General features: G+C 51.7%; 1 protein-coding gene across 3 annotated transcripts in view; it reads left to right on the top strand.

The window, feature by feature from the left end:
* The window catches only part of FOXK1 (forkhead box K1), a 60998-nt gene that overhangs the window by 20843 nt on the left and 26642 nt on the right, over positions 1 to 13513 (top strand). Inside the window, exon 1 of one of the 3 annotated variants that reach the window (XM_073214977.1) lies at positions 948 to 1144. The exons of the other annotated variants lie outside the window; for them this stretch is intronic. Within the exon in view, the coding sequence (XP_073071078.1) occupies positions 963 to 1144 (182 nt within the window). The 5' untranslated portion in view covers positions 948 to 962. Of the gene's footprint in view, positions 1 to 947; positions 1145 to 13513 lie in introns of those variants that run through there. 3 annotated transcript variants of the gene reach the window in all.

Raw genomic sequence — 13513 nt, forward strand, 5'->3', positions numbered from 1 at the left:
CAAGTGGTGTGCTGGGAATTCATGCAGAGGATGTTGTTATACTGGTAATAAAAATCACCATGGACTTCAGAAAAATTTATGCTGTTGTCTGACTGCCGTTTCTGCTACAGCAAGATGCCTCCCCTGCTTCAGAGAGAGGGTCGCCTTCAGAGCAGGCGGGGGGCCTGGCCCAGCAGGTCTGCACTGGCTGTGGCTGCTTTTAATGGAAACAGGTCAGCCAGACCCCTTCCTCCAGCACAGCAGCCCCACGTCCTGCATCCTTCTGGTTTCAGGGTCTCAGTTTGCCCTTGTTACTGATTGTTGCTGGTCTGCCTATGTCTTCTGATGGAGCTGGACGTCCGTCCGTATTACCTGTGGAGCGCTTGTTAGGCACCATGCTAGTGTCTGGCGGGCCTGGAGGCCAGCTCACAGTTCATAAGCTTTCGAGAGTTTCAGAGCAAGGAAGAGCTCCAGGGAACATTTTAGCAGAGAACCTGATTTTGATGAATCAGTTACAGGAGGCGAAGCGGAGACTGGCTCCCATGGGCCTGACCTTTGGCAACACTGTTTTTTCTGCTAAGACAGGATGTTTCTTCAAGACGCCATGCCTCAGACAGAGTTTATTCGAGTTCAGTTCAAGAAGCACCAGCCTGCAGGTGCTACCGAAAGCCGGTAGAGCAGGCATACAGGCTGAGTGCCCCTGCCACGAGGCATGTGACGTGCCTGTCAGCGAGGCTAGTGCAAGCACACTGGTGAAGCATGGTGGCTGAGCCATGAAATGACAGCAGCTTCTCCCGAGGGGCTGCAGGGGCTGGGCTCCTTCCTGGGGAGGCTGCATGACCAGTTGTGCCTGGCCTATGGAAGGGGATAAAGCAGGGAGCGGGTACAGCCTCTTCTGCAAAGCAGTGGCCCAGAGACGGTGTGCGTTCCAGCACTCTCAGTCCCACCGTGAGAGCTAGTCTGGGGCAGCATGACCACACGGGATGCTGGAAGGCGGTGTTCGGCTGTGTGCCCCAGCAGAGGGGGCGGATTCTGGCAAGCAGCTAGCAGTCATATCGCAAGGGACAGCCGATCTGGGTATTGAGGAGGGAAGTGCCTTGTGTGAAGGAAAACGTGGCACTCTCAGTGGACCTCAGACATCTTGGCAAGTGATGAAGGTGGAAAGGTATGCTTAATTCCACGACCAGCGGGGAACCGTCAGAGGCTTTAGAAGAGATGCAGTGGTGCAGTTAGCCCCACATTCCTGAAACATGAGTCAGCAGAAGTCTGCAGATGGATTGTGGTGAGGTAGGCCTTTTGCCAGAAAAATCGTAACCATGCAGACCTGCAGGAGAATGACCGCACTGGTGGTGACTGTGTGTGGGCCATGTCCTCTAGTCACTGCCGCAGTCCCAGGCAGTAGGTAGGACGCTGCCACACTTCACTAGGAGGGGCCTGGTTAGAGAGATAAAGTGCCTAGGCCCCCCAGCTCTGGGTTTCAGAGCCAGCCTGGGCTCACACGCCAAGGTCACTAGGAAGTGAACGGTCAGAGGCAACAAAGTGGGACCTCGGGGAGAGAGGATCGAGGTCGGGGACACAGCTGGGCATGGGGAGAAGTCAGATGAGGTTTAAGATGAACCCGGCTGGTAGTGGGGCCGGGACCCCAGGAAGCAAGGTGCGTGTTTGGAGAGATGTGTGTGGCTTTGGGCCCCAGCTCAGAGGTGGGAGGTGGGACAACCGGGCGCCTCGGGTTCTTTCCCAGCAGCCCAGAACCAGGCATTCCCAATCACGGGGACACCACACTCTGATCCTTGGTCCCTGCCTCAGAAACATGGCTACTCAACATGGGAAGTGATGGGAGCTGTTGGCTGGCGTCTGCGTCAAGTGGTGTTGATTGCACATGGTTTTGAACTGGGCTGGGCCCTGGCCTCGCCTATGAAGTAGGGTCTGCTGCTTCCCAGGGTCCTCACCTGCATCCTTCCCCTTACAGAATGGCTATCACAAGGGATCGAGGTGATGTGTCATCTCAGTTTGATTGTTTACCTTCAAGGAATCAGCGTTTCTCAGAGGAAGCTGGGCCATCTGGTCCTTGCGTCCTTGGGAAAGAGTACTGATTGCAGACAGAATCAAACCACTGCACTGTGAATTCTGGATTTATTCTTGTAACCTTGAAAATGGTTGTCTGGCTTCTCACTTTACAACTCAGTTTTCTCCCCTCTTACCTTACTAACCTGTTACTTAGATAGGTGATACTTAGTTCTGTTTATGCTTCTGAGTGCATTCCAATCCATTTATGATTAAACACTGCTCAAACAGCCAGGGTGAGATTTATTGACACAAACCAGGGGTGATGTGGATGGAGTACTGGGCAGAGGTGACTCATTTCTCTCTGTTCTGTTTATTTCCAGTTGACAAGAGATCACATTTATTTTTAAATTGTGCTCATAGCTCTGTGACTTCTGCAGAACTCCAAACAGGATTTCACTTTTCAGTCAGGGTAGGAAAGGGGATAAAGTCAGTACTTCTAAGGGACCAGCCCATTCCTTGGCCCTTTGGTGGATAAACTTCACATGTAGATTCGTACTTTGGTTCAGGTAATTGATCCAAGTAATGCTGTGGCTTAAAAAAAAATCCTCTTCCCACTCTATTTATCTGCTAGTTACACTTTTAAGCAGTCAACAGAGAAAGTTCCTAACTGCTCACAGCCCCTGTGTAAGCTTAAAGTAGGGAAGATGTTCCTTTTCCTGTGACTATTTTGTCAGTGGCATGTGTCAGGCCCTGAGCTAGGCCCTGGGTGCACAGCAGGCTCAGAGCTCCTGCCTGCCCAGAGCAAGGACTGTGCAGTGGGAAAACCAGAGCAAAAGAAAAGCCATGAGCCAGTGCTGCGCACGAAGCCACCCATGGCAGAGAGCCCTGGGGAGGCCAGCTCCCTGAGCGGGAAGGCTGGGAGCTGCTGTCCTGGAGGCTACGGTGAGTCACCGTCTGTTTTGCCTGCCGAGGAGTGCCGGCTGTGTGGCTCCTGGCCCTTCAGGACAGGACAGAGGAACTGAAATTCCTGCACAATGTGAGGACCCAGCCCTTAGGGCAATAGTAGGAGCTGTGGTATCTAATGCTGCAGTGTGCGAGGTGGTTTTTCTGTTGTGAAAAAACAGCATCACCTTTACCTCATCTCCCTCCCAGACATGGCCAGGGTTTAAAGATAAACCAGATCCTCTTACATTCGTGTCTCAAAGTAGGGGAGCTTTTTCATTTGTTCCACTTCTTACAAGGCACATCTCATAAGTTTTGATTTAAATCTTTTTCTGAAGAGGCAATGTGTTCTGCAGTTCAAAACTCAGGGTGCTCAGTCAGTGGCCTCTCTCTCTCTTGCCTCGCAGATTTCTGGTTTCTTGTACAGGAAGAGCATAAAATTAAACGAGTCCGTCTCACCCTGAGTTCCGTTTCTCCAAAGAGAGCGAGGTTAGTGTAATGTTTCACGCGCGCCTCCGGAAGCCTGGTGCACGTGGATGTGTGTGCAGGGGCAGGATGCCGCTGCACCTTCCTTTCCACTGTGCTGAGCACAGCGACAACAGTCAGGCTCCGGTCAGCTGGGTTTCCTGGCTGTTGTCTAGTGCTGAAGATACTTGAAGGGAGAGCCAGTGGAATCGTGCTGTGGGGTGTGGAGCTCCATTTCAAGGGGAGATCATAAATACTGGCTTCAGTCTGTTGGCTGCGGGGCGTTAGCGTCAGGCTTAAGCATCACATCGGGCCCAGGCATGGAGGCCACAAGGTGGAGGCGCCAGAACAGCTCTGGCAAGGTCTGCTCACCCAACTCTGCCCGCCCTTCCTCTTTTCCAACAGATTGGCTACAACATGGGCCTCCTCTGGCTGGTGGCAGAAGGTTGGAATGCCTAAACTATGAGAAGCTTTCTGTTTATCAACAGTCAGATTTGACTTGAGCAGAGCCAAGTTTGGAGTGAATGAATAGGATGTTTTGAAATACTCTGGTGTTGTGAAATATGAAACTTTCTTTGCAAGTTTTGTTTGTTTCTGTAACTCACTGATAGGAGCCAGGTCTTGCCAAGCAGCTGTGCAGTACATGTTATTAAATGGGGTATCCTTGGCCAGCTCATAGCCTGGCACCCTAAGGTTCTCAGAATGCCACCAAAAAAGAGTTTGGGGCCCACAACTGGTTCTTTGAAAGTAAAGCAATAGGGAAAACAAGAAATGAAAACAGTCCTTCCAGTGACTGGTCACAAACCTCAGCTCAGACCTGCCACCTGAAATCTGTAAAGGACCAGAAACGAGGACTGATGAGGCTGGATTAGGGGTGCCTCTTTCTGAGTTTGAGTGAGGCCAAGTTGAGTGTGAGAGTGATCTTTCTGACATTCCCAGGGCAGTGCTCTGTCCGTTGTAAGTGTGCACAGTACACTCAGCGTCCTCCAGGCTGCCCAGGGAGGGAGGGAGGAAGGAGCAGCCGTCCTGTCTTGTGCCCCAGTGTACACTCAGTGGGGGCAGCTGGTCTCCCAGCAGCCTGAGGGGGTCAGCATCCCAGTGTTACGGATTTGGAGCCTGCTTACAAAGTGGAGGTCTAGCAGCAACATCTGTACATGGTAAAACATGCATTATTTTAAGTTGATTGCTTGATTTTTGTTTTTCTTTCTTTTTTTTTTTTTTAATAAAAGTTAACATTGGATGTTGTCTTGTGTCTGGTTCTGGAAGCAAAGGGGAGGTGTGCAGTGTGTGGAGACATGTGCCAGGCTAGGGGCTCCCTGGCCAAGGCAGAGGCCCTGCACTGGCTCCTGACTCCCACTGCTGGGGCCCCTTCATTTCTGGATATCCGTTTCTTCATTTGTAAAAGGAAGAGCTTGAGCCTTATCTAAATACTGTTTGTTCTAAAATTTGATTATGCCAGCGTGTTTTTAGTTATGGCATGCATGCCTGTGTTCCTTACAGAGGAACTGAAATTCCTGCAGAATGTGAGGACCCAGCCCTTGGGGCAATAGATACCACGTAGGAGCTGTGGCCTCTGGTTCTAAATGCTGCAGTGTGAGGTGGTTTTTCTGTTATGAAAGTTGCTGCGCCTTCCTGCCTTCTCTTCCTGAAATGTCTGTGGACACTGCTTCATGAGGATGAACGGCTGTAAGCATTCAATTTCCCCTGTGTGAAATGTCTGTCTGAATAAAGGAGAGTGGACACCCCCTGTGTGTGCTCTGGTCTCAGATGGGTGGTGGGCACTGCACCTGTGAGACCCCATAGTCACTGGGGCTTCCCACACTGGGTCCCAGCCCCTCAGGCACTCTGTATTCTGACAGAATTACGTCTTACATTACCACTGTCAGAGCCAGGAAGCTAACATTGGTACAGCGTGTGTATGACTCTGCCATGTCACCACCCTCCATCTGTGGCAACTCCCCCACCACCACCCAGGACACACACTGGCATCCACCTCAGAGCCCTCGCTCATGCTGCCCCAGAGTGACTCCTAACCCTCAGCCCCCAGCAGCCTCTGAGCTCCATCTCTGTGATCTGTCATATGCCACATGAATGGGACCACGCCTACCTTGAGCTCAGTTCTTCTCAAACTTGGCGTCACACCTTCTATCAAGGCACAGTCGCTACAGGCCCTTCTCTCTGTGGTGGAGTGGAGCTGGCAGCCCTGCATGGCATTAGGCCTGGTAGGCCTTGCCTGCCAGGGGCTCTGTGGCTGCTCCCAGTCTGGGGCTGTTGCGAGTAAGGCTACTGTGAAGGCTCATGCCCGAGTTTTGAGTGAACATGGTTCTCATTTCTGTGTGCCTAGCCATGTGGTTGCTAAGCCGTGGTGAGTGTGTGTTTAGGGTGAGGAGCTGTGTCCATTCCCACCCCGTCCAGGGGGTGTCACGCTTTGCACGGGCTCGCCAGTGCCGCTGGTGTCCCTGTTCCTGGCTTAGCTGCCCTGGTAGGAGTGTGGCAACATCCCGCCTGCGCCACAGCATCTCCCTGACAGTGGCGATGCTGGGTGTCTCCCCAGGGCCTGTCATCTGCATGTCCTCCTCCGCCTGTTGTCTGTTTGTGCCTCTTTGCCACTTCCTAATTGAACTGCTTGTTCTTTTGTTTTTTGTTTTTGAGAGGGCATCTCTCATATTTATTGATCATATGGTTGTTAACAACAATAAAATTCTGTATAAGGGACTTAATGCACAATCATTAATCAACCCCAAGCCTAATTCTCAACAGTCTCCAATCTTCTGAAGCATAACGAACAAGTTCTTACATGGTGAACAAGTTCTTACATAGTGAATAAGTTCTTACATGGTGAACAGTGCAAGGGCAGTCATCACAGAAACTTTCAGTTTTGATCACGCATCATGAACTATAAACAATCAGGTCAATTATGATTATTCGTTTGATTTTTATACTTGATTTATATGTGAATCCCACATTTCTCCCTTATTATTATTATTATTATTATTTTTTATTTTTAATAAAATGCTGAAGTGGTAGGTAGATGCAAGATAAAGGTAGAAAACATAGTTTAGTGCTGTAAGAAGGCAAATATAGATGATCAGGTGTGTGTGCCTATAGACTAAGTATTAATCCAAGCTAGACAAGGGCAACAAAACATCCACGGATGCAGAAGATTTCTCTCAAAACAGGGGGGGTGAGGTTCTAAGCCTCACCTCTGTTGATCCCCAATTTCTCACCTGATGGCCCCCCTGCGACTGTGCCTGTCTTAGGTTGTTCCTCTCTTGAGGAATCTTACCCGTCTCTGGCTAACCAGTCATCTACCGGGGCCATACAGGGAAATGTAAAGTTGGTAAGTGAGAGAGAAGCAATATTGTTTGAAAAGGTTAGCTTTTTACTTTTTTGCAGATTTATGCCCTGTGGCTTCTATGCCCAGCATTTGTCTTGAGGTGTCCAAACTTCTTGTTTTTTAACTGTTGAGCTTTGAGAGTTCTCTACACGTGCTGGACATGAGTCCTGTCCCATGTGCGGTCTCCTGGCTGCAGCTCATTCTTCACCCTCAAGGGGCTCAATAGCAGGAGCTTGAAAGGCTGTTGAAGCCCAGTTTGTTGTTTTTTTTCCTACAGGTCACGCTTGTAGGAACTCTGCACAAAGCCCAAGGCCCCGCATTGTTTGAATTTTGAATCATTTCCCTCCATAAATAATGCATCATTTCTCTATGGCTGCTTTCAAGACACTGTGTTTGTCTTCAGTTTTCAAAAGGTTGGTGTGGATTTCTCTGGATCTGTCCTGTTTAGGGTTTACTGATTTCCTTGAATCTGGAGGTTGACCTTCTTGCCAAATTTGGGAAACCTTCAGCCATTTCTTCTTTGAATATTCTTCACCCCATGCACCTGCTCTTCTCCTGGGGCTTGGCTGACATGAAGATCTGGATCTTCTGCTGAAGCCCCCTGGGTCCTCGAGACTTGGGTCACTTACCTCAGTCCCTTTTCTCTCTGTCGGTCAGGCTGGGCAGGTTTTCCTGCTGCAGCTCCAAATTTGCCAATGCCCGTCCTTGTCCTCCTGGCTCTGTGTGCCTGTTTGTCAAGCTGTCATTTTAGCTGTTGTTATTCTGGTTGAAACATCCCCTTGGCTCATCTGTATCCCCTTTCTTTACTGAGACTCCTGTTTCTGTCATTTGCTATAGCATGTCATTGCTCACTGACGTTTTCATCACGGCTGCCTTAATGTCCTCGTCAGATAAGTCAGACATCAGTGTCATGCTGTGCTGGTGTCTGCTGACACCTTTTCTCATTTCCTTTGAGACATTCCTTGTTCTTGATATGACAAGTGTTTTTTTATTGAAAGCTGGACATTTGGGGTATAGTGTTTGAAGACTTTGAATCTTACTTAAATCCTGTGTTTTATCAGCCACCCCCTGATTACTCTGGTTATCAGCCCTCCTTACTTCCCACAAGCTTCCACTGATGCTGGGCCTGCCCAACACACGCACCTGCTCCCCAGTCAGCCTGCTCTGCGCTGGCCCTTGTGTGCACTAGTCCTCAGGAATGACATGCCCTGGACGGCATTTGCTCCCTGGTCCTTGGTGGACATGGCCTGTGTCCCCTGTCCTCAGTGGGCATGGCCTGTGTCCCCTGTCCTTGGGGACGGCCTGTGGCCCTGGTGGGCATGGCCTGTGGCCCCTGTCCTCGGTGGGGATGGCCTGTGGCCCTGGTGGACATAGCCTGTGTCCCCTGTCCTCAGTGGGGATGGCCTGTGGCCCTGGTGGACATGGGCTGTATCCCCTGTCCTCAGTGGGGATGGCCTGTGGCCCTGGTGGACATGGCCTGTATCCCCTGTCCTCGGTGGGGATGGCCTGTGGCCCTGGTGGGCATGGCCTGTGTCCCCTGTCCTCGGTGGGACAGCCTGTGGCCCTGGTGGGCATGGCCTGTGTCCCCTGTCCTCAGTGGGCATGGTGTGTGGCCCTGGTGGACATGGCATTTTTTCTGGGGACTTGTCTCCACCATGGGTCTGTAGCCAACACTGGGACCTCAGCAGAGCAGGACCTTGTGAATCTCAGCCTCACCCCCTCTGTCTATAGAACCATCTCGTCCCTGCCACCCATTTATGTGTCCTTCCTCCCCCAGGAGCCAAGTGCTTCCTAGGAGTCAAACACTGTAAATGCTTATAAACTGTGGGGCATACCGTCCAGCTCCACTAGGTCCATATTATGCTGCACAAGGTTTCTCCATAAAGGTCCTGCATGTCTCTGTCACTTTTCTGTTTTGCTATCATCCTTTTCGCTGTTGGAGTCTTTGAATTAACAGCTTCCTACTGTGGAACTCTAGGTGCTGTTCATCATGGCTGCAAAGTGGGTTCTGTCCAAATCCAGCTGTGGTTTGTCGTGAAGCAACTCAGGTTCGCACGGGCCCTGGGCTTTGGGGAGGCCTTGCCTGTGTGTTGCAGCTTGAGTGCATGGGAAGCCCCGGCTCCGCGGCCAGCCCCTGTGGCTTTGCAGCCTCTGGTGACAGTGTAACCCCCTCTGCCAGCCGTGGTGAGCAGGTGGCATTCCCGGTGACAAACTGGCCTGCTGCCTGTAGGCAGGTGCTGGTTCTAAAACATGGCCTTAATCCTAAGTGTGAGCTGTTGGCAGGCATTGAACTAAATTTACATAAAGCATTTTCTTAAACTCTGAAAGACAAATCCAACTCCCCTCTCCCCCTGCACCTGTGGGAACCCATGGCCGGCAGCTCGGAGGCCTTCACTGCTCTTTCCATCACTCAGTGCTGACACACCTCTCCTGTGTGCCCAGCCTGGAACACTGTGGACAGGAAGGCCCTGGGCCCTGTCCTGGGGAAGCAACCACCATGGGTGAGGCAGAGGTGAAAGAGATGCACCCACTGCATAAAATCCCAAAGTACAAGGGGTGCCTCCAGGAAGAGTGGGCAGGGAGGACATGCAGCCTGCTGCAGCCCATGGGGTGTCCTTGAGGGATGTCCACTGATGCCCAGGGGGCAAAGGAGGGTGAAGCATCCCAGCAGGGCAGCCCTGGGCTGGGAGGAGGCTGAGCCAGGGCCAGGAGGCCACAGGAGGGAGCAGGAGGGCACAGGGAGGCTGGCAGGCTCAAAGTCTGCATTTTCTTCTGGGCGCTGTGGACAGTTTCCAAGCTGAGGAAGGACCTGGTGTGATGCAGGTCTCACAGAGACCATCCTGTGGCGTGTGGAGCATGGAGGACAGGGTGGGGCAGGCACAGGGGGCCCTGGGGGCTGTCCGGTCACCTGGGGAGCAGAATTGATGGGTGCAGAACCGTGAGGATCCCGATCTGGCAGGCGTGCTCCAGGCCAGCATCTGGTCAACTTATGGGTTTTTGATGGAACTTAATGCTATTTCAATTTTTAACTAAAACAGAAATATCCTAGAAATATTTAAATTTTACCTGAATTAGTCCTGAGAAAAAGAGAAGCTTGACTCCATTGACTTAGACTACAGCTGATGAGGCATTTGGAGGAGATGGTCAGACAATCCCTCAGATTTTTGGTGAAGGAGCACAGGAGGTCGTGGGACAGCTGCGGCTCGGCGCAGCCCCCAGGCCCACCGGGGGAGGTGAGCTGGCTGGGGCAGAGTGGCACCCGGGCCCCAGGGCAGGCCCTGAGCCCTCCTGGCGCCCGGGAGCTTGCTGAAAAGGTGACCCAGCTTTGGCCAAGCACCGCACCAACCGAGGGGAGGGATGGGGAGGCGTGCGTCTCAGTGAGCACTTGGTGTCACTTCTGTTGCTTCTGGATGATGAGCACCAGCGAGGTGGCGGCGTGTTCCCCATCTTTCCCAGGTGTCCCTGCTGTGGCAGCCATCCGAAACCTCCTCCTAGAGCTTGTGAAGGGGGTTGCCAGATCCCCATTTTAGCCTCTGATGTTCTGCAACAAGGTTTTCCCTGAAATCATGGCAGGAGGATGTCTGGAGCCCCAGGGGTGCCCACGCTGAGTAGGCGCTGGTGGTCCTGGTCCCGGCAGGGCATGGCCCAGCCACGTCTGCGCTGGGTGAGCCGCTCCTACGGCGCTGGAGGTTCTAAGGGGCTTCTCTCTCAGAAACAGAGGGTGAGCTCAGCCTGGCTTTGGGGGTCCTGGCCAAGGGCCCCTCATCCAGTACCCTGCCATGTCCTGCTCTCTTTGGTTTGGGCCAGCATCCCCAGAGCCACCATCTGGTCCTGAAGCCTCATGCACAGAGCTCCCTGCTGGAGGTTGTGGGGTGAAAGCATGGTTGTCTTTGCAGGCAGGGCCCACCAGAAGGAGTGGCAGGGCTGGGCGCCCTCAGACCAGGACGGTGGCCCGGTCCTGCAGGACATGGGTGCTACTCTGCCTCAAAGTGGCAAATTTAGCCAAAGAGCTTGCTGGCCAGCATTGCTTTAAAATATCGGCTTGATTTGTCTCCCAAAGTTGTTTTATCTTTCTTTTCTTGGATGTGTCAAGCTCACAGCTTTGAGTAACCTTGCTGATTAGATGCACACTAAGAGCAGGAGAGAGTGTGCATGCAGTGAGGCGGCCGCTTCTGCACACCAGGCTCTGCCCCTGTGCCCCACAGGCAGGTTCCTTGGTGCTGTGGAGGATCACTATGACTGCAGCAGAAATAGTGACAGATTGTAGGAATTCAGAAGTATTTTCTTTCTCCTGTTCTATCTTTGAAACAGATGTTATTGGATATAATTACATTAATTTTAAAGAAACTTAAGTGACCTTTGCTTTCTGCTTCTTGAGTTTCCTAGGGCCTTTGGTGTTTTGGGTTCCTCATTTGTGCGAGTGAAAATGATGATGGCATTATCTGTGCCCTGCTGGCTGGCCAACAGTGTCTGCAACACCACCCACCCTTCCAGCTGCGATTTGGTGTGTGGTCCGTAGTTTATTTCTCCTTCAGTAGGAAGCTCGGACTTATTTTCCTTTCTAAATAAAACCAAGCAGTTTGTTTTTGTCCAAAATGTGGAAGAGGTAAGGGGTTTTCCCTTTGCTGTGTGAGTGTGTTTAATGCAGCCCTGCCTTCCCTGTCATAGGCATAAGTTGAGGCCTGGCTCTGGACTCAGCAAATACCGAGGCTGCTTCTGTTTTTCTGTCCCACCCATCTTAGCACAAGGCTGACATTTTCAAGGTGACCTTGTCCAGGGTGGTTCCTGCGGCAACGGTCATCACATTTTCATTCTAGGACAGAATTGGGAGGAAGAGATGGTGGATAATGATGCACATTCGCCAGCTCTCCATCGGCCTCCTTGGGGACTGTGAGACCTGCCCTGAGGGTGCCCTGACTTATGACTGGTCTGTCCTGGCTGCAGGGGAAGCTGAGAAATGGAGTCTTTAGATGGGGGCTTAGGCAACCAGAAAAAAGTTGGGGGAGAGGGGGGAAGTATGTTTGGTGTGGGCCTCTGCTTCTCTGTGCCAGCAGAGGCCACGCCCCTCACCCTGGGCAGCCCCCATCTCACGGGCCCTGCACACCAGCCTCCTGGTGTTGGCTCTCCTGGGAATCATTCGACTGCACTCCACTTAAAGCTCGATTCCCCTGGGAGGTGGAGCTGCTGCGTTAGGAAGACGACCTTCTGCCTTTCCCACCTCTGCCTTTCCCTCTGCAAGAACACCCATCTGTAGCCCCAGCCCTTCTGCCACAGCAAAGAACAGAGCTGGGCAGCTGATGCCCCTTAGATAACATAGGGTTCCGCGTTGTTACCATGGAATTTGGTTGTTTTCACTGCTTTGCCCAGTCGAAGCCCAGTTCAGTCATTATTTTGGGAGACCAGCTGCCCTGAGAGTGAAGGGCAGGGAGAACTAGAGAGTGCTTTCTCTTTCACTCTCTGGTGCAGGGAGGTTCCAGCATGTTCCGTCCTGCCTGCCTAGGGTGTGCACAGTGCGCTGGGAGCAGGCCCTGCCAGGACCTCACACATCTCCGGGGAACGGGCTGGGTTCAGAGATTGTCCTCAGAGAGCAGGCCCAATGCAGCCCCCTGCCTGGCCTCTCGTGGCTGGGGGTGTCTCCACTCAGGCTTCCCTTTGTGCCTGATCGGATTTTCCAAATTAGGAAAGTAAACTGAGCTGCGGCTGCAGTGATAAAGCAGGGATGCGGTTTGTTGAAGCTTTCAGACGCTGTCTCTGTTGTGTTCTAACAAATGAGACCTTTCTCTTTTTTTAAACAGCAAAGACCATTTGCTCTTTTTGGAGGTGTAGCTGAGGTTTGCATTTGGGGTTCTTTTGTGAGCTGTGCTGCTGTCTTTGAGGATGACGTATGAAGGGGAGGCCTTGAAACATAACTTGATTTGAATAGTAATGTCTGCGAGGCGCGGTCACCTAGAACATTCCTCTGGGGAGGACAAGGCTCCTGCTGCAGGCCTGCTGTGGGCCCTGGTGGCAGGGCAGATGGCCTCCTGCCTGGCCAGCCTTCCGGGCTCTGCCCTCAGCTTCTGAAAGGATTTTCTCCACCAGGTTCCACAAAGTGGAACCTGGACCTTTTTGAGTTGCCAGAATCCAGAAAATAAACACATAGAGCTGATTTCTGCTTTATTTCATTTTGCTTTCTCCTCTTCTCTCTTCAGCTCAACAGCTGCTCTGCCGCCAGGGCGTCTTCTCTCCCCTCTGTTTTGTAGGGGACAGTGACCGCAGCCTTTCTGTCACAGCCTCAGAATACATGTGCTTACTCGGAACTAGGTGTCCAGGGAGGTGGCACGTTTTAGTTAGTTCACATACTTTAGTGCTTGGTGCATGGTTACCTGGCACATATTATTCTACCTGGCACATAGAATAATAGCAGATATAGTTTTTGACTATTTGAATTTCATGTTAATTAAGGTTTAGGCAAAAGACTCTCAATTTTGAAAATTATTCTAACCTGGAATGTCTCTCTTTTGGTACCAGGTCCTACCAGACAGGAACAACATTCCTGATGTCACATGGATGTCACCTCACATGAGGTGGGGGCCTATGACCTGAGGAAGTGCTCCAGATGGGATTTCTGAGTGTCAATGCAATTGATTATTCCATGTGCTGATTTCTCTTGTAGTCACACTGGATGCTCTCCTAGACCTCCCAGTGGTCTTTATGTTCGTGTTTAAATACCCATCCTCCAGGAGGGAAGGGCAAGGCCAGGTGTGCACTGGAGCCAGCCTGACATGGGTCTTTAGATGGCAT

This window comes from Manis javanica, chromosome 10 (genome assembly GCF_040802235.1).
Source record: "Manis javanica isolate MJ-LG chromosome 10, MJ_LKY, whole genome shotgun sequence".
Taxonomy (NCBI): Eukaryota; Metazoa; Chordata; class Mammalia; order Pholidota; family Manidae; genus Manis; species Manis javanica.